The 21621-nt window shown below is 41.5% G+C and overlaps 1 protein-coding gene across 2 annotated transcripts in view; it reads left to right on the forward strand.

Annotated features, from left to right (window-relative positions):
• Positions 1-21621, forward strand: part of RUNX1 (RUNX family transcription factor 1) — a 183290-nt gene that overhangs the window by 139043 nt on the left and 22626 nt on the right. The window contains exon 6 of one of the 2 annotated variants that reach the window (XM_060273583.2): positions 437-628. The exons of the other annotated variant lie outside the window; for it this stretch is intronic. Within the exon in view, the coding sequence (XP_060129566.1) occupies positions 437-628 (192 nt within the window). The remainder of the gene's footprint in view (positions 1-436; positions 629-21621) is intronic. 2 annotated transcript variants of the gene reach the window in all.

Below are 21621 nucleotides of genomic sequence, written 5' to 3' on the forward strand. Positions count from 1 at the left end.
ATTCCTGGACAGTGTAATAATAATGTAGAACATGAGCAAACTGCAGTTGCATGTACATAAACAGCATTGTGGTGTGTGTTGAAGATCTCAGTTCCAATCCACGTAAATAGTCAGATCCTATTGAAATCAATGGGGTTTTAGTTGGGTTGAGCCCTTCATGTTTCTAGTAAATATTAGAGGGGTAGCTTATGTTGTGCCCTCCAGATGTTGTGGGACTACAACTCCCAGCATCCATGACCACTGGCCATATTGGCTGGGGCCGATAGGAGTTTGAATCCAACAATATCTGAAGGCCTCCACGTTGGCTAGACTACCCTGTAATATAGATGATCCTGTTGACTTTCTGACCGTAGTAATAGGGTGCATACACAGCAACAGATTCTGCTATGTGTCAGTCAGATATTTTTCTCATCTTCTTTCCCCTTCCCCGTAATAGGACACCGTCAGAAACTAGACGAGCAGACAAAGCCTGGGAGTTTGTCCTTTTCAGAGCGTCTGAGCGAATTGGAGCAGTTGCGTCGCACAGCCATAAGGGTCAGCCCACACCACCCAGCCCCCACTCCTAACCCAAGAGCTTCCTTGAACCACACCACTGCTTTTAACCCTCAGCCTCAGAGCCAGATTCAGGGTAAGTACCTGAACTTCCTCCCCTCACTCCACCCTGTGCATCGAGGAGAAGGTCATCCATTGGCCATTGGAATCATGGTTGGCTTGATCTGTTGTATAGGATGGCACTTTAGGACAGTTCTCCCCCCCTCCCAGTGGGTTTCATCTGGAACATCTAGCACTAGCGCTGAGGGCAGCAATTGCAAGCAGACAATGTGGATGAGGTTGAGTTTGATGTAAGGCTCAAAACAACCGTGGAAAAGTTTTGGTGAAGAACAGTGTAGAAGAAACCAGGCAGAGTCTTTCTCCCAAAACAAATGCTCATTCATTTCTCTGATTGCATACTCCTGTGGGATTCCTGCAGCCAATTAACAGCATTATAATCAACTCGACAATGACCTTACAAACAGGGCCAGCTCAAAATATTTTGGCACCTGAGGAGAACCACAAAATGGCATTTCCCTCCCCACGAGGGAAGAAGGGATGAGTGAAGATCTTGCCTCATGGGTCGGCCAATACTGGCTACAATATATGCATAGCAGTGAGGCACATGCTTTGCAGCTTAGAACGCGTGTCCATGTTTCATGCAATGAAAGTTTGATACTGCTTTTCCCTAGGAAAAGGAGCTATTAGAGCAGAGAAGGAGTGGAAACTACTTCCCAGTCCACTCCTTCTCCATTGCAAATTTCCTTCCTGGTGGCTTCTTCTCTCTGGGGAAAACAAGCAGCCACCAGGCTTTTATTAAAAGTTCATACACAGTATAAACTTACCAGAGTATGAACTTCCAACTCTAAATTCAATGATTCTATGATTCATTATGTGATATATATTTGTATCCTTTGGTCATAGGAGTTCAATTCTTCTACTTTTGAGTAAAGGGTATGAGTGATGTTGCCATGAATTTCAAGGCACTAACAGCAGTCATCAGTACCAGCTAAAAGGGATATTCAGATACCATTTCCACACATTACACTGAACTTGTTTCATGGGTGATCCCGCTTTCCTCCCCATGTAGGGATGGGGGGAAATTTGGGTTCTGAATCCACAGTTCCTGATGCAATATGCAAACCACAATGCAGCTGCCCTTTGACATTTGCACTTCTGTTTCTCCAACCAAAGAATAAGTATGAAAATGTATATATCAGTATAATGATTTCATCCCTTAACTATTCTGACCACTAATAAAATAATTAAATCGATATAGGGAGGCACTAATCTGTATGTCGTCAACTGTATTGCAGGAATAGCAGAACACCCAAAGACCGCCCTGTGATAAACCAGAAACTAATTTATTTAATCACAAAATTCTCCAGACTGACCTTCTGTTATTAAGCAACACTCAGTCCTTGTTGCATGTTTGCAAGTTATCTTTTAGCCTAGTTCAGACTCCTGCTTTTATAAGATGATGTTGGAGTAGTTGGTTATGTAAACAGACTCCAAGTGCTGTAGAACTATAGAAAAATGTTAGAAAAGGCAGTCAGGCACAGCATTAGGTGAAAGCCCTAAGTTACCGGTACTCAAAAAACTGAATCTACTGTTTATTCCAGTGTATTCGAGAGTAGTAAAATTTCAGCCATATATATTTTTAAACAGAAGATATTCTCTTATAATGGCAATGGCACCCACCTGAGAGGTGTTGGAACTCTCTCTCTATATATATATATATATAGTTGCTCTTTTCACAAAGTGATCCAAAGTGACTTACAATAAAACCAATTGAGAACATTTAATAACAATAACTAGATACAAGGCAGGATTTACGCATCCTGCTCCAGTAAAAGAGGCTTCAATGCCACCCTTCAAGTTAATGGCCAAAAGAAAAGGGCAGAAAGAAAAGTCTTTGCCTAGTGACTAAAGATAGATAAAGCTACCACACAGCTATCACACATATACAGTTTAATTCTGTATATGTTTACTCAGATGTGAATCACATGGGACCCAGCAGAACTTCTTCCTAAGTATTGCCTTACAGCAGGCTTCCCCAGCCTGGTGCTTTCCAGATGTTTTGGACTACAGCTTTTACCAGTCCCAGACAGCATAGCCCAATGGTCAGGGACGATGGGATTGCAGTTCAAGACATCTACGAGATACCATGCTGGGGAACAGTACCTTAAACTGTAACACTTAAGCCATTTGTTACAGAGCAAACACAAGCTGTTTCTAATAGGACCTCTTCAGCCCTTAGCATATTTAATAAGTCTTGCCGATGGCAATGAAATTTACTTCTGTGTACCTTGATTGGGATCAGGGCATGCTTTAAAGATAGCAAAGTACATTTTTAGCTTATATTTTGCGGGGAGCTCTCTCTGAAGCTTGGCTCCAGCTATAATTCCAGACCACATAGTGTAAACAAATTAAAACAATCCTGTCTTGGGTTTGGGGGGGGTTGGTTTGGTTTGGTTTTGTTTTTGGTTTTTTTGTTTTGTTTTTGCCTTTTAAAAATCTTGCTTTGCAACTATCTGTCAGTAGCTGGAATTAAGTGCTTGAAGGACTTGATTAAATACCCTCTAATGTATATTTTACAAAGGTATATTTTACATGCATAATTAAGCATGTCTGAAATTAGGATGAATGACATATGACCCTTTCTTAGAAAGCTAATATTTATTTTCCAGTTTAGTAATAAGTACTTTGAACAGTTTTTGAACAGAACAATTCACTTGTTTTAAATCAAGTGCGTTCTTGCATTTTAACTGGGTTCAGTGGTGTGTTCTATTTATTATCATTATTAGTACCCTTTGTAGTTTATTATCATTATTAGTACCCATTACTCATAGTAATGTATTCAGAACTAAAACAACAAGATGTTTTAAAAATAAAAGAAGTAAAATTCATCCCTGCAGACTCACTGTCTACTGAACACGATGCAAAATTGTTTGTATTTCCACAGGTGTAAATCCATTTTTAAAAATATATTGTCATTTTAATTCTTAGTAATGCTCTCAGTATTTTGTGTTCATTTCGCTGGGTTCAGATTTAACATGAAACCATGTTATGTGAACAGTAGACGTTGTTTTTGTTTCCCATATTCTCAGCACTGAATTCAGATGGATTCACAGTGACTCAGATGTAAACTCTGGTTTGCAAACAAGCTTCATATTTTGGTTTCAGACACTGGTTTGCTGAACTTAAACCATGTTTTGTAGGTAGGCTTTGGTTCAGACATTATTAAAGGAAACATGGTTCAACATACCATGGTTTTGTATTTTGTTTGGACTCTATGTCGGAATTTAGGATTTGCTTGTCATAAGGCACATTTCTTTCCCATTTTTGTTGTGGACAAAACATTTGAAAGCCTGTAATTAAGAGACTTAAAAGCCATAAGACAAATACAGTAAACTCAAATTAGAGTGTACAGTACTTAAAGCAAATATAATATAGGCAGGATCCCCTGTACTGGAGAACAGCAATTACTGAGCCTACCGTATTGCAGCAGTAGTAAATATGACAGAGACTTACTGAACTAAAATGCTTAGATTAGACTGTACCAACAATAATGCTAGTGTAATGCCAAAATATATGACATTATAGTAGTTTTCTGTTGTGATGTGCAAGTTGTTCTTTGTTTTTATAAATTTGTAATTTATGTATACTATTTAATAGAATTTTAAATACAAAGGAGTTAAAAGAATTACTAGGGCTAGTTTCTAAATATCACAAGTAAAGGTCATAAAGCTATTATTTAAACTTTTTAAATAAAAAAGCAACTTCAAAAGAGACACCTGAGAGATATTTGTGTATGTTTAAAAGGGCTGAAATATTTTCATACCACTAAGCTACTGTTTACTTGCAGAGGTCTCCACCTGTGAAAGGGAGAAATGAATTAACTTCCTATTTTTTTATCAGGTTTCATATTTCAAACAAAAAGCAGTTTGTATGATGAAAGCAAGTCCAGGCAGGCTAGTGCCCATAAATTGCTTTAATAGACTCATTGATTTCTTTCATATATATAAGAAGGAAAATACACCTGTCCATTTTAGGAGTTCAAAACCTATGCCTTCACAGGAGTGAAGGGGAGTAGCTATGCTTTCAAGTTGAAAAAGAAAACTATTCAGTGTATAAGTACTGATGCAATTCTTCAAGCAGATATTTATATAGAGGAAAATAATTGTCATAGATGGAAGCTTTTATGGAGGTGGTACTGGCACAGAAGTTGAATGAAGCCAATCAACCCAAAGGTAATCCCTACAATCTCATGAAGTACTCGTTCTATTCTTTGTGAGAGAGTCAGCAAGCCCTAACTGAAGGACAATAGCATAAAATTCAGCCTGAATGGAATGGGAACGAGGTATAGCTTCACCATGGGAAGGAGGGTCTATACACAGGCAGAAGAACTGTCTGACAGTAAGAGCTATTCAACAGTGGAACAAAGTGGAGAGTTGTGGACTCTCCATCCTTGGAGGTTTTTTAGCCATCTGTCTTGGGTGCTTTAGCTGAGATTCCTGCATTGCAGGGGGTTGGACCAGATGGCCCTTCGGATCTCTTCCAACTCTGCAATTCTATGACACATTAGCAACTGAAGTGTTATATAGGGTTAACCTGCAGCCGGTTTGTTCTTTTTCTCAATTTGGGTTGAAGTTGGTTTGGGGTGGGAGGAATGCATCGAAGTGCAGCATTTCATAAGAAACGATAGCTTAGATCTGAACTGTGGCTATTGTTGTGTGTGCACTGCTTCCTAAACCAGTGGTGGGAATGCACTGGATGCAGAGCACATTGGATGCAGGATGCACAGTCTCGGTTCAATAAAGCTAATGTGCTATCCAGTAGCAGCCAAGTTTGGAAAGGATTTGTATGTGGTGCCGCCATCCAGTTGCAATCTTATTGTTATATGTGTGTGGCTTCACTGATAGGGCTCAAAAGGTCTTCTCTTATAAGGTTCCTCTAGGCAAGCCCTCTATCTAGTTTTCTCCTATGCTTCCTCTTCCAATTTTGTTTGGCGCTTTGCTGCATTACTTCTGGCCATGGGTAACTATTTCTAGGATGAGAGTGCCAACCCCTGATCCTGCACCATGATTAATGTCCTGGAAGAGCTGGTAATGCTTGAGCAGTGGTCATAGCGGTCATGGTGTTGCATTGCCATGTGCTCCATCTTCTTAAGTATTTATCTGACAGCATAAGAGCTCATAAGATTAATCAAAACATTTCTTGTTTATACCACCCTCTTGAACTGGAAGAAACAATATATTTCTGGAAAGAGGGCACTAGAACAAATTTGATATGTTTACGATGGGTTATTGCAATGTAATCTTTTGTTTTATTGTTCAAGCAAATGGGAATTTGTAAAAGATATAAAGCGCATAATGGCAAGATGCTCTTGGGTGTATGAGGAATCAAGATGGCAATCATTATACCTCCTTGCTAACTACCCTCTGCTTTCTATGCTGCTATCTTTCCTAGAAAGTAGTCTAGGTTATTGTAACAAAACGTGCTTGGGATGATGGTTATTTGTTACATTTTTATCCCACCTTTCCTCCAAGGAGCTCAAGGTGGCATGCACAGTTCCTGCCCTCCCCATTTTATCTTCACAACAATCCTGTGAGGTAAGGTAGCTTGGGAATGAGTACCGTAACTGGCCTGAGGTCATTCATTGAGCCTCATGACTGAGTAGGGATTTGAAACCTGGTCTCCCAGGTCTAACCATTGCAGCGCACCAGCTTCCAGTCTGTGGAGAGTTCGGTGTGTTATCTATTTGATTTCATGAAGTTTTAAATATCTTGAGTGTGTGAACATTGCATTTCTTTTTGCTCTTGTTTGACTGACGTGGGAGTCTTCCAAACAGCCTGTTTACTGAGCATTCATCCTAATTTGCTCACACAAAACCTACACTGAGGATAGACAGCATCCAGTATTTATTGAGCACTTGTGCAGAGGTTATATGACAATAAGTATTCATCCTGATTTGCTTACACAGTTCTTATATGTCTTCCCATTAATCATTTGTTCATCCCATACTTTTCAGTGCATTTCCCTATTGGTTTCCTAACTTCAAAAAGCACAGGGTTGACAGAGTGCTTTAATCTACTTTAATTGTACAAACCTAAATTTCCAGTATGCAATTGAATCTCTCCACAAAATACTGGCAGGCTGGAGATGACCTTGTAAAATGGAAGCCAGGACCCAAATCATTTACCTGAAGTATGTGTCAATTGTTTTATTTCTCCACGACCCATTTAGAATCTCTATGCCACATCTTAAACTCTTCTTGAGATTTCCTGTCAGTTTCAAATTGGTTTGCTGTACACCATGAAGATTGCTGTTCAGGAAACGTAAGTCCAGAATTCCCCTGTTCTTGCAGCATTAGTTATGCAATTATTTGGATCCTGGCTGCATTATGTAAAAGATTTTATGTCCTGCTAAAAAATTGAGAAATGAGTTTTCCCCATTCCCTAAAGACATCAACCATACTTAAGTTAAAAGAAATGTCTCTGGATATTTTTACATCTAAACTAAGCCTTTTCAAAGACTTGTGACCAATTATATTGACCAAAACATGCCTACAAGGACACCAAAACTGCATTTTGTAACACAAGAAGGCAGATTATTTGATCATTTCTTTGGAAAAGGCAGGAATGTTTAAACTTTGCAGTAATATTTTTCTCATTGCTTCCCGGGTGAAAAAAGCTTTGTTTAAAGAGATATCTTCAAGGTCTCTTATGCTATCTTAATCATTTCTTGAAAACATCCATCTTTATCATAGTTCCCATGAGCTGAAGAAACACACTGGTGTGGTTGACCACAAGGAATTGTAGATAGCATTGTTTCCATAGCTTGATCTATTTTGCTAGGATTTTTAGTATTTTTGTGGGTTTTAATGAAGTGCTCAAAAACAGCATGTGTTCAGGTTATAACCCTGAAAAATTCAGACACAATTATCATAATATTCAGTATAAAGTTAAATGTTTAGGGCACTGAAATTTGTCTTTTCAGTGTAGACTCTTTTGTAAAAACACGCTGTTTCAAAAATCTATCGTGCTTACTTTCTGTTCCAGATGAATAGTTATGTTACAGTATTCCAGAGGAACCTATACAACTGTTCTTAGACCTACTGCTCCTTTCAGCTCTAGCCAGCATGGCCAGTGGTCAGAAATTATGGGAGCTGTAGCCAAACAACATCTGGATGACTACAGATTTCCCACTTTTTCTCTTCTCCTTGGAATAACCACACCATTTTTTATTTTTGCATTTTAAAGATGAGACTCTGTTCTCCTGTCTGCTTTACAGGTGATGGAAGCACCTTTTAGAGGAGTAGGAGGTTGAACCTGGGAAACCTCTTTTCCCCCTTTCCTGCCTCATTCCACTGAACCAAATGATTGTTGCTGTTAGTGACTCGGCAAAACAACAGGTTGTTGCATTGTTGTTTTATTTTTGCCAGAATACATTCTTCCTGGATCAGGGTACTTATGTGAAATGCTGATCTAGTAGAAACCAGTCACTTCCATGTTAGGGTCAGAATGTTGAAGGTATTAATTATACGCCACTTTTGAGCAATATAATACACAAAGAAGCTATTCCTTCCTGTGCATTAGAAACACTTCACAGAATTTTTACAATAAATTAACAGTTGCCTCTTTCAGTTTATTCCTACTAGGACAGTAAATAACTTCTTTCAGTCTGTGTTTAAAAGGTAGTAAACATTACTAGATCAGTGCATGCTTCTTCACTGCAGATTCTTAACAGAACATCTTTGCTATATGGACACAGAAGTAATGCAGTGGTAGCTTGGGTTACAGATGCTTCAGTTTACAGACGCTTCAGGTTACAGATTCCGCTAACCCAGAAATAGTACCTCGGGTTAAGAACTTTGCTTCAGGATGAGAACAGAAATTGCGCAGCGGGAGGCCCCATTAGCTAAAGTTGTGCCTCAGGTTAAGAACAGTTTCAGGTTAAGAGCAGACCTCCAGAATGAATTAATTTCTTAACCCGAGGTACCACTGTAGTTAGAAAATGTTTTGCCATGCTTTTTCTTCTTTGAGCCATTCTGGTGTATTCATGTGTGCTCATCTGACAGATCTTTGGCAAGGTACAATAACAGTGTTTCCTGCCTAGACTATTACACTTAATCAGCTGCAGAAAACTAAATTAATTGTTTGGCAATAAGGTGAGAAGAGAATTCTCCAACACAAGGGATTATCTTTTCACAGGTCAGATAGATAATATCCTGTTTTGAGAGTCTAGCAAATTATCATAGGATTGTTTGCCTACTAATTAGTTGATTTGCAGAATGCTGATGACAGAAAAGCCAATTGCTGCAGGAAACTAATAAGTTGTAATCTGCACTAGAGCCTGCAATAAACCCAGATGCCAACTTTGCTGCCACATACACCCAGACAACACCATTACTGGCCCCAACAACATCCAACATACCATCTCAGGACTATTTAATTGCTCATCCTCTAACATTGTGTATGCCATCAAATGCCAACAGTGCCCTTCAGCTCTCTATATTGGACAAACAGGCCAAACCCTACGCCAAAGGATAAATGGACATAAATCTGACATCAGGAACCAGAAGACAGAAAAACCAGTAGGAGAACACTTCAATCTCCCAGGACATTCTATACAAGATCTCAAAGTAGCTGTCTTACTACAAAAGAATTTCAGAAATAGACTGGAAAGAGAAGTTGCTGAATTGCAACTTATCACCAAGCTCAAAACCATGGAGGGACCTGGTTTGAACAGAGATATCGGGTTCTTATCTCATTATACATGATAAGCGATCTTCAGCCATCTCAACCCTTGCTTTTTCATGCAAAACCATTTGCAGTCGTTTGCGGTCATCAACAGCTATCAGTCAGTCAATCACCCATTTCCACCACCCTTCTGGGTGATCCCCCCTCCCCATCCCCACCCCTCCCCACCCCTTCTCTACATAAGTGCCTGGAAACTTCCATTTCACTGTATCTGAAGAAGTGTGCATGCACACGAAAGCTCATACCAAAATAAAAACTTAGTTGGTCTTTAAGGTGCTACTGAAGGAATTTTTTTATTTTACTTGTAATCTGCAGTTAGGAAGAGAACCTGCATCCAAAGCAGTTTGCATCACAAAGCCATTGTCCTACAGATAAATGAGCAGTGAGAAAATCTCAGAGAGTCTCATTTGAACATTGGTTTACGCCTCCTACATTCTACCTTAAAGACTCAACAGATGCAGATACTGGATGGTTTGAACACCAACCATTTTTTTTCTCAAAATAAAGAAAAATAAAAATAAAATTGTCCAGTAGCACCTTAGAGACCAGCTAAGTTTGTTCTGGGTATAAACTTTCGTGTGCATGCACACTTCTTCAGATACACTGAAACAGAAGTCACCAGACCCTAGACCCGGCATCCCCAAACTTCGGCCCTCCAGATGTTTTGGACTACAATCCCCATCATCCCTGACCACTGGTCCTGTTAGCTAGGGATCATGGGAGTTGTAGGCCAAAACATCTGGAGGGCCGCAGTTTGGGGATGTCTGTCCTACACCCTTATATATAGTGGGAGGGTGGGGTGGGATTTTTCTCAGAAGGGTAGTAAGAGATGGGTGATTGACTCAATGGGTATGGTAAACCTGTCATGCACACGAAAGCTTATACCCAGAACAAACTTAGTTGGTCTCTAAGGTGCTACTGGACAATTTTTTAATTTATTTCGACTGCATCGGATCAACACGGCTACTTACCATTTCTCTCTCTCTCTCTCTCTCTCTCTCTCTCTCTCTCTCTCTCTCTCTCTCTCTCTCTCTCTCTCTCTCTCTCTGCATTTTCCCCCATCTACCCTGGGGCAAAGTTCCAGACAACTCAAAAGCTTGCATATTATTTTGTGACATTTTGGTTGCCCTAATAAAGGAATGCAACTCTCACCAGTCCCAGTTAGCATACCGGGTAGCTGTGATAGTGGAACTGTGTAGGCCAAAACATCTAGAGGGCACCCATATGGGAAAGGCTGGGATCATGAAATATTTCCCTAAATTATATTTCTGTTTCTTTCATCATCCATATCAGGGAAAACCTTTTATTAGGCTGAGGGAAGGTGGCTTGCAATGCCTAAGGCTAACTTCTCAAAAAGGGGATCTCCTGGCTTGCAGCTCACTCTCTTGATAGAGTTACAAACTTGGTGGATCAGGGGGATGCTGTGGATGTAGTGTATCTTGAGATAACTGTTAGGTGGATTTGTAGCTGGTTGACTGGCCAAGCCCAAAGACTGCTCACTAATGGTTCCTTGGCATCCTGGAAAAAGTGACAAATGGGATGCCACGGGGTTCTGTCCTGGCCCCGTTGTTGTCCAAAGTCTTTATAAATGACTTGGACAAAGGAATTGAAGGGATGCTTATCAAATCTGCATATGACACAAAACTGGAAGGGCTAGCTAATGCTACAGAAGACAGAATCTGGATTTAGGATTACCTTAACAGATTGGAGAACTGGACCCAGACAAAAAAAAACCCAACAAATTTCAATAGGGACAGATGTGAGATTCTGCACTTAGGCAAGAAAAACCAGCTGCACCAATATAAGATGGACACTTGGCTTACTAGCAGTACATGTGAAAAGGATCCAGGTGTTTTAGTGGACCACAAGCTTAACATGAGTCAACAGTGTGATGCAGCAGCAAAAAAGCTAATGCTATTCTAAGCTGCCTCAACAGAAGTATAGTGCCTAGATCAAGAGAAGTAATAGTACTGCTTTAGTTTGCTCTAGACACCTGAAATCCTGTGTCTAGTTCTGGGCATCACAATTTAAGAAGGATATTGACAAGTTAGAATGTGTGCAGAGGAGGGCAACCTAGAAGAACAAGGGTCTGGAAACCAAGCCTTATGAGGAACGGTTGAGGGAGTTGGGTATGTTTAGATTGGAAAATAGGAGATATAGTAAAGGTAAAGGGACCCCTGACCATTTGGTCCAGTCGTGACCGACTCTGGGGTTGCGCGCTCATCTCGCATTATTGGCCGAGGGAGCCGGCGTATAGCTTCCAGGTCATGTGGCCAGCATGACAAAGCCGCTTCTGGAACCAGAGCAGCACATGGAAACGTCGTTTACCTTCCCGCTGTAGCGGTTCCTATTTATCTACTTGCACTTTTATGTGCTTTCGAACTGCTAGGTTGGCAGGAGCTGGGACCAAGCAACGGGAGCTCACCCCGTCACAGGGATTCGAACCACCGACCTTCTGATCAGCAAGCCCTAGGCTCAGTGGTTTAACCACAGCGCCACCTGGGTCCATCTTAAAAAAAGTAGCCATCTTAAAAAATCTCAAGGGCTGCCGCATGGAAGATGGAGCAAGTTTGTTTTCTCCTGCTCTGGAGGGTAGGGCCCAGACCAATGGATTCAAGTTACAAAAAAGGAGATTGTGACTAAACATCAGGAAGAACTTGTTGACAGTAAGAGCTGTTTGACAGTGGTGGTCTCAAGGTTTTTAAGCAGAGGTTGGATGTCCATCTATCATGGATGCTTTAATTGAGATACCTGTATTGCTGAGGGGTGGACTAGATGACCCTTGATGTTCCCTTCCAATTCTACAGTTCTATGATTCTGTGATTCTTAACCAATGTAGTATCCTACCTGTCTAAATAAAGTGCCACTTAACAACCACTGTAGATTATAATAGCCCCTAACAACAGAAATGTTTAAAAATTAAGTGGTATTCATCACCACTGCCTTTAACAGGTTCACCTGCTCAATGGGAACATTCCTCCTTTTAAGAATTCTTAAAATTGCAGCTTAAAGAAATCAAGAGATTAGGCTGCATAGTGATATACCATCCAGGATCCCTTCTAAACTCAAAGTTGAAATTTAGTTTGGCATGAATTGACCAAGAGGGGAAGTGTCTGCTGCTTTGTTTTGCTCACTCACTTCAGTTGCACCAAGAAATAGGAGGTTGTATTTCACCTGCCAGCCACTTATCATTTTGACAGTTCTGAGCACTTAATTAATTCAGAGGAGTGGGTGTAGCCCTGGCTCATGAAGTCCTTGCAATACACTGCAGAAAGTGCAATGCTTCTTCCTTTCCAGAATTCATATGTTGGACTTAGACCAAGGAGGTAGTTTGTGAAGCTCACAGGGAAACTTTGGGCCAATGAGATCTATGGTCTGACTATTCTCACACGGTAGTTGTAAAGATGAAATGGTGAGGATTAGGGGTAAGCCTGTACCCTTCCCTGAACTCCTGGGGGTGGGGGATTAAATGAGTTGTGGGTTGGATTAGAACTAAGGCTAATTGAACTTGGATCACACTGAAATCAATAGGATGCAGAAGTCATGACGTGTGTGCCATTGATTTCAATGGGAACTAAGTTCAGCTAACTTTGTCTGGATCCAGCCTAGAATATATTACTTGGGTTCTTTAGAATAAGAAAGCCAGGTGAGTTTTATTTATTGTGTAAAATACAAGCAGAAGCAGGTGTGCTTCTTATACAAGACTTCAGACGCACTCTGAAACTATGGACACATCATAGTTGAGACCTTATGCTAGTGATATTGATGTTCTTTTTTTATTGGCTTTTGAAGCATAGTAAGGGCCCATGAATAACCCATTTGTTGCGAAGATTAAAGGTGCGTGTTGCAAAACTCTGGTAAATAAAATCTCTCTTCGTCTTTCACTGACAAATCCAGTTTTACTCTCCATTGAATTCGTCTTTCTTTCTTTTTTAAAGACTGTAATCTCCACGTTGGCAGAACACTTCATAGCTTGTTAGCAAAGCTTGAATTACCTCCCATGGTAAATACAACAAAAATTAATAAATAAGAACACCTTAAAGGCAAATGCTCACTGTGGCATGTGTGCTCTAAGTGGTGCAGGATACCCTCCAAAGAGCCATATTTTGAGCTCCACGGTGCCCTTGAATTCTTTGATTTCCAAAAGCAGCCACTAGCAGCACCCACACAGTGATCCTCTTTGAAAACCAGGAGGCTTTCAAAACATAAGTTTGTAAGATGAGGAAGGAGCTGTTCAAAGGCATTTCTCAAAAATCAAAATCCTTTCTTGGTTTGTACAAGACATTAGGTGCTTCCAAATCAGGGTTTGACAAACTTTTGGGTATCCTGTAGGAGCATTTGTATACGAGAGAAATTATCATGGACACCACACACACTCACTAAGCACACACCACAACCTATTCCATTGGCTACAATAGACTGCTGCTTCTAACCTTAATTGAGGTGGAAGGACAGAACTGTGGAGGGAAGGCCTCTGTTGATGCCTGTTGGCTTGTGAGAACTGCACAGGCAGCACCTGCAGGCACAGAATGACTTTGCTCTTTAAAGCACTTAAAGAGGTTGTCTTCATATTTAGCTACCAATAAATTGGTAGGCAATCCACTTGTCAGTGGCCTAAGGCTGGGGTCTCCAATGCAGCGCCTATGAGCACCACGGCACGTTCCTCCCTCCCTCATGGTGTACAACAAGGCCCCCTGCCCCTTCCTTTTTTGGAGAGTTGCCTGCTTTTTTTTGTCTGTTTTGGGATGTGTGTAGGCATCTAGCCTGTTTGGAGGATGGGGAGAGGGTTCTGAGCATTAGCCTGAGCATTACCACAACAGTTTTTTAGCTTTCCAAATGTGCTCCTGGGCTGAAAAATGTTGGGGATCCTGACGTAAGGGATACAATTAAAAGAGATTGCCTTCAATGAGTTATGGTTTTAGCCTTCTGCAAAGTTAAGCTATGCAACTTCCTTTTCATTTTCACTTAAATTTACTTTAGGTTTCCTACCTGTCTTATCCTTCGGTTTCAGTCCATATGTGAACAAAAATACAATGTGACGATCAGCCATGTCAAAATACATTCAGGTGTATTGTGTTAGACCATCTAGTCAAGTATGTGTTCACATGCAGGAGCATGCAGTTTTGCAGGCAGAAAAAATTATGGAATGATTGTGTGGCCTGTCTGAGGGGGTGGTGATGTACATACATTCATATCTGCACTTATAATCTCTCTGTGGGAGGTTAGGGCATAGTAACCTAGGAAGCTACTGACTCAGATCATTGGTTAATCTCGCTCAGTATCAACTACACAGCTCTCCATAGTCTTTGGCAAAGCTTTGCCCAGATCTATCTGCAGATGCCAGGATCTGGCAAAGCATGAGTTATGTTCCCTTTCTCCAAAAAGTTGATATAGAGAAGATCCATTTTTTAAAATAAAAAAAGCAAAATCTGATGAATATTTGTACCAGTCAGTTTTTTATTGCTATGATTGACAAGACAATTTTCCCATGTTGTAAATTCCTCCCTCCCTGTGTACACTGAGTAATCAGGTGTGTCAAGGACTTGACCAGTGCTTGATCCTGCTGAAATCAGTCCACCCTTCTCTTGCACAGTAAGCTTCAGACACATGCCCACACATGAGTATTTTGATTACCACCCACTGATAGCCTAACTTCTTTCTCTGTTAGATCCGTCAGTTCATGATCCAGGTAGAAGGTGGAGGATCATAGCCTGACCCAGTGCCAAGTGGTGAGCTTTGGGGCTGTTGGGGAAAGTATAGTGTTTCTCTCCACATTTCAATTAGCAAATTCGAGCTTGCAACCCCATTCCACTTATAAGCGTAAAGAGAAGCATCCCTTGATTTGTTTATTTTAGGTGTGGTTTTGTGGACTTCAAGTGGTTTCTTTCAGTCTGCATCTCAGAAATTTGCTCATCTTAATCCAGAGGTCTAAAATAGTTGGATATTTGGAAGGCTTTGGCAGATTTCTGTGTACATCCTAAAATAGAGTCGAAACACGTTGTTTATTGCTTTTGAAAATCTTAGCCATGAGACTGAATGTAGATTATGTTGATTTTTAAGGAGATATTTTTAATCTCTCTTTGGCATTCTGGAATAGTCCCCCCCTCCTCCAAAAAGTGTGGTGTACACATTTTGGCTGCACATAAAATATTCTTTTATTGGCCGATAATTGAAAATACTATAAATAAGAGTCTGCTGCAAAGCACTGCTGCTGTAATGATGCCATTCAGAGAAAGTTCTAGAAACCCCCATGGTCCTGATCCAGATTTATTTTTCTAAGTAAGGAGAGTAGCCAGTCACAAGCACATTTTTAAAGAAAATGAACATAACATATACTACATTATTTAGTTTAACCATTCAGATCTTTTATCTTCCAACCTTGGACTATTAGAGAAAACGGAATCAAGCCATAGCTGCAGCCAGTGAGGCCTTCTAGGTACAGGGTCATTGCTTTCTTCTCATGGAGGGCTAGAGAGGTGAGGGTGTGGTTTTTATTGTAATGGAAGAAGATCAGAGTCTGAGCCCCCTTCTTGTTTTGGGCCTAGTACAGCAATACCCACTATATGCCCCTCTTTGTTGGTCTCTGTGAGTTACTACCATAGAGAGCCTTACAGTATACAGAGAAAGTAGAATGTTGAGTAGATGGTGAGACAGACCTGTTTGCCCAAATGCAAACGGATGCAGCGAGGCACAGAAATTTATCAAGACATGGGGTATAGAGGAAGCTGCCAGACAATCATCTAGCTCAGTATCGTCTATAGCAGGCACCCCCAAACTGCGGCCCTCCAGATGTTTTGGCCTACAACTCCCATGATCCCTAGCTAACAGGACCAGTGGTCAGGGATGATGGGAATTGTAGTCCAAAACATCTGGAGGGCCGAAGTTTGGGGATGCCTGGTCTATAGGGACGGGCAGTAGCTCTCCAGTGTTTCAGAGAGGGGACATTCCCAGCCCTACCTGGAGATGCCAGAGATCATACCTGATACTTCCTGCATTCAAACCAGATGCTCTACCACCTTTACCTGAGAAATGGATCAGAAAAGGGAAATTCTCCTATACTAGCTTTTTCCCATGGAAGAAGTGGGATGAGACTTCCATGTATTGGAATCTCCATACCAGAGCTGTACTAACAATCCATTCTGTGATTCTCCCACCCAGCATGAAAAGGTGGTCAAAGGAGCATCAATAATGGGTGGTGTTGGCATGAAAGCTCTCCATGCTCTGGAAGCATCATCTGGCAACTGGTGTTATGCACTGCACTCCCTCACAGAGGCTGTTTCCAAATTTACTCAAAACTATTAAGGTAATTTGATGAAGGCAAATTGAACAGCATGTTGGGAAGCCAACGTCTAAGGACTTGTTGGGTCATGGTTTTATCCAGGTGGTTCCCCAGTCTATAGTAATGGATAGAAATGCCATGATTCAACTGGTAGCTCCCCATGATAGGTTGGTGCTAGGCAGCATAAAACCTTTTGTGTTGTTCTCATGACAAAACTAAAAGTAACAGCAGCAGGCCCCTGGCATCAACATTTCCTATAGACCAGTTTCAAGGTATGTTCTAAAATATTTATAGGTGTGCTAGCACACATACAATGCAATCATATGGTGGTTCAGTATATCTTTCTCTTCTTTTGTTGTTGTTGTTGTTGTGGTTGTTGTTGTGTGGTGCATTCAGACAAAGTTGTAGTGGTTCCCACAATCTTAATGAACACAACTCATTAATGAACATGATTCTGTTAGGTCCATTAGTTTCAGCGGGTCTGCTCTGCATAAAACTTAGTTGAATACCACCATTTGCCTGAATACCAGTTGCTTAAACATCTGTAAAAAGGCATCAGTCGTGGCATGGTGGCTTTATTTGTTCTTTTTCTTTAAGAAAAAAAGAAAGAAAAAATCTTGTCTCCAAATACTTTAACTCACTTTTATCTCCCTTACAATTTTCGAGACATGCCCTTGCGTGAGCCTATCCTGTTGCTTCCATTCATGACTCATGCCATCAAACCACCCTTGCAGCTGTGGTCGGGCTGTCCGGCCAAAAATCACAAAACCCAACAGGTGGGTGTGACAGGAAAACAGCTACCAAGAGGGCCACAGCTGTGAGCATGTCGCTCTATTATTGGTGAGGGCATGAATCATCTCTCAATTGAGGAAGCAGCAGTAGACAACCTGTTCACTTGGGAAATATGATGATAATAAGAATAACAATAATAATAAAGAAATAGAAACAAACCCAGATGACTCTGTGGAAGGGTTTTTTCCTCAGACAGTATGGAGGCGAATCCTTCAAATAGACTATGTGTTGTATCTGGACAGGCCAGAGAAAAACAGGAATACAAAACCGTTTTGTTGGGCAGGGGGTGGGAGGTGATGTTGACCAGAGAACTGGTATGTGCACTCACTAACCCTTTCTCTATTTGTCAGCTCTCTCTCCAAATAATTCTACACCCACATCCTCCACGATGTTCCATACGGGCATTGTTTGCTCTCATGAGGTTTATAGGCTACATACACACCAAACATTTAAAGCACACTGTTTCCCTCAAAGAATCCTGGGAGCTGTAACTTACCTCATCCCAAAGCTACAATTCCCAGGACCCACAGTTCCCAGGATTCTTTGGAGAAACTCACGTGCATCGTAAGAATGATGCGTGCGCATCCATAGAAGAAAGAAGCAGGTTGGGTGAGCCATTTTCTGAGAAGAATAAGGAGAAGAGGCTATGAGTTCTGGTTCTTTGGGTTTCCATGTTAAAAGGGCCCTCTGCCTCCCTGACATTGCCTACAGGGTTAGGGGTAGTTGCAGGGCTGAGGAACTGGCATCACCAAGACTTGGGTGGCTTTAAAAAGAGATTAGGCGCATTTATGCAGGATAAGGCTATGAATGCCTACTGGTCGTGACAGGGCACTACCTCCAGTACCAGAGCCTGTCTGCCTCTCGATGCCATTTGCTGGGAAACATGAATGGGGAGAGAGGTGTTGTGCTCATTTCCTGCTTGCTGCATCTGCTTGGCCACTGGGAGAGAGGGAGGCTGTTCTCTGATCCGGAAAGACTCTTGTTAAATTCGTATAGGGCCTCAGATGCAAGACAGGAGGCAAAGAGTGGACCTCATTAAGTCTGGCATTTAAGGCTGGCTTTCACAAAATTTCAAGCAAGAGGCAGGAAGCTGTCCAACCTAAGGCCTGTTCTCACCTTTGCACAGATCAGTTGGGCAAGGCAGACTGGGGCTTGTCACCTTTCTCACCTTTGGGGCCAGAAAAGAGTTTTTCCTCCTGTGCCTGCCCTGCATAGCCAGCTCCAATGTTAGGCACAGTGAGGCAGCTGCCTCAAGCAGCTGATTTTGGGTGTCATGGAAGGGCAGTCAATAGTTTGTTATTTAATGTGTTCTTATTGCCTTTTTATTTCCAGGAATTGAGGACAAGTGCTTGTGGTTTCCAAAACCACTTGACCTGTCCAAGTGCCAAAGTAACTCGAGCAGCTTTGGGTATTATGCAGCTCCACTTGGGGGGATGGTGCTGTTTGCTGCTGTACCCCAGACAGAAAAATGTCTTGAGCTGGCCACAATTAGCCTTTGGGCTGGCATGGGTTGTTTTTTGTCTTTCTTTTGTTTGGCAGTGTTACTGCATATTCAGCTCAAACCAAGCCGATCAGTTATGTTGATTCGTTCTGTTTGATGCAGCTTTGGCAGGTGAGACAGAGAAGGCCCCTGTATCAGGGAACTAGAGTAGGTGCTTGGGAGTTCCATCAATACCTAGGTAAAGTATAGGACAACCTATACTATTTCTGTAATGGGGGCTGTTGTCAGGATGGAGAAGACACTAAAGACTACTAGCCATGATGACTGCATTGTATCTCCAGTGACAGAGGCAGTATGTCTCTGAATACCAGCTGGTGGGGAGCAAATGAACAGAATACTCTTGCACTCAAGTCCTGTTTGTGTGTCTTCCATAGGTATTTGGTTGGGCACGATGAAAAGAGGATACTGGACTAGGTGGACCTTTGATTTGATCTAGCAGGGCTGTCCTTAAGAAAAGAGTCACAGAGCAGAGATGGGCAACTGTTGCGCAGAAACCTGCTGCTCTCCTTCCTATCTTGTTGGAGTAAGGAGCTATCAACCACTTGAGCCAGGGGAGGATAGTGGCTGAATAGTCAGGCCAGTTCCCCTGGACGGTTACATTTATATGTGCTATTAGTAATGGACTGTTTTTCTGTTTTTCTGTTTTTGCTACGCATCACAAATAAAATGCAGGTCTGTGTGACTATCCCGCCTGCATTTGTACATCAAACATTCCCTACCATACTTGCGAATAAAACACTTTCACAAAAGGTATATGCAAGAAGGCGGCTGAGACAAGACAGGGCCAACAGGGATGTGTTTGAACTAGTTGCTCCACCCTGCATCTCATCTTCAGAAGGGGAAAAAAATGTTTTCACTAACCCAAACAGGCACAGTCTGATCTGTACAGACAGTCTGCAGGCATCTGCCCAAGAAGCCGACGGTTGGCTGGCACATCATCATCTGATTTATGGTGTGTGTGTGTGTGTGTGTGTGTGTGTGTGTGTGTTGTGTGTTAAGCCTTAAATTGTTGAGTCTCTGCCTGGCTGTGTTGGTATTACTGGATGGTTGGTGCATGTTTTCAGCTGAAGAGCTGGCTCTGATACCAGGGTTGTTGGCTGTGAATCAGTTCCAGTTTCACACCTGTCTGAGACAATGAATGCCTTGTTAGAGACATTTTCAGAAAGAGAGAGAGAGAATCTGTCATGCATTTGGAAGAGACAGAGACCTTGTGAAAAGAATAAAGAGGAAATACTTCCTTATAACATTTGTTTCCTGGTGCAGCATTCTGTTACTTGAGATTAGGCAAAGATGGTGTCAATTGAACCTACCTTGCACTAAATGTATATTTGCTCCTCCTGGTTTAAAATTACTAGAAAGTCCTTGTAGCTTTGTCCCCTTTACCTGGCATGTTCATGCTTCCTTTTGTTGACTGTTAGAAAATGAAACTGCCCCACATGGATGGGTCTCTGAACCCTTCATGTCTCTTTTTATCCCTAAGTCTTTTAAAAGTAGTGTGTGTGTGTGTGTGTGTGTGTGTGTGTGTTGGGAGTTGTAGACCTACAACAAATTCCCTATTTCTACTCTGTGGCATATAGGCAAAGGCGATACACCTGCTTCTTAGTGGACCCAAACTGGTTTAGTGATCTCACTGGAATTCTTCACATGTACCCTAAGTTAAGCTCTGGCCATGTCCCTTGACAGGGTGGTCCAAATCATATAGTCAATGAAGATCCTCTCTACAGAGAGGGATTAAATGCTGCAGTAGGTGAACACAGAGGCAGATGTAATAATATACCTCTGTTGGTACTTGCAGTTTCTTGTTTTAAAGCATAGCAAAGGCCCCGAAGTAATGAAATGCAGACAGGAGCTTGATGTTATCTCACACCTATAAACCTTTCTTAGAGTCCACTGGTGGCCAGTATCCAGAATGTTTGAGTTCAGACAAACTTGCCTATGTTAAGTACAAGTGGCACATTCATTCTTCGGTAAACAGCATTTTGCTTCAGGGCCCAAATCTTTTAAATGCTTGCAAAGGCTGGTAATTGTCTGCCTTTGCCTTCAAGTATCTCAGCATTATCTGCAATGAAGAGATTCAGCTACGTCAGCACTCTGAAAAGGAGGGAGGGAGGAAGAGAAAGCATGCCATATTGTATGTAATCTTCTTGAAATGAGAACTAACACAAGACTTTGGATAACATGTTTTGGAGTTGTTTTTTAATATACTGGTAGGAAAAAACCCCAATGATTTGTGCTTTAAAGGGCATAGAATTATTTCAGGTCAAAACACACCAGTCATTATAGATGCCAGTATCTTGCTTTTGGAAACCAGAGAAGTCTCTCTCATACCAAGGTTAAACGTGTAGCATGTATGTAAATAGTAAGCACTAGAAAGAACTCATTAAATTTTCTGGGTTTTGTTCCTGTACTGAAACAAATCCCATATATAGGCAGACTTGTGCTTTCTCAATGTATGAAGCACGACTTCATACCCAAAGATTACTATAGTACAGGGGAAGTCAACCTTTTTATACCTACCACCCACTATGCATCTTTCTTGATGGTAAAAATGTTCTTACCCCCCACCAATGCTCGATGGAAGGAAGATTCAGCTTGTGCCACAGAACCCCTACCGCCCACCTAGAATCCTGAAACGCCCACTAGTGGGAGGTAGGGACTAGGTTGACAACCCCTGCTATAGTACATCCATTGAAGGAAAAACACTTTTGCAAGTTTTAGCAGTCTTGATGGCCCTGTGTTGAATATAAGGACGA

This window comes from Zootoca vivipara, chromosome 4 (assembly GCF_965207765.1).
Source record: "Zootoca vivipara chromosome 4, rZooViv2.hap1.1, whole genome shotgun sequence".
Lineage (NCBI taxonomy): Eukaryota > Metazoa > Chordata > Lepidosauria > Squamata > Lacertidae > Zootoca > Zootoca vivipara.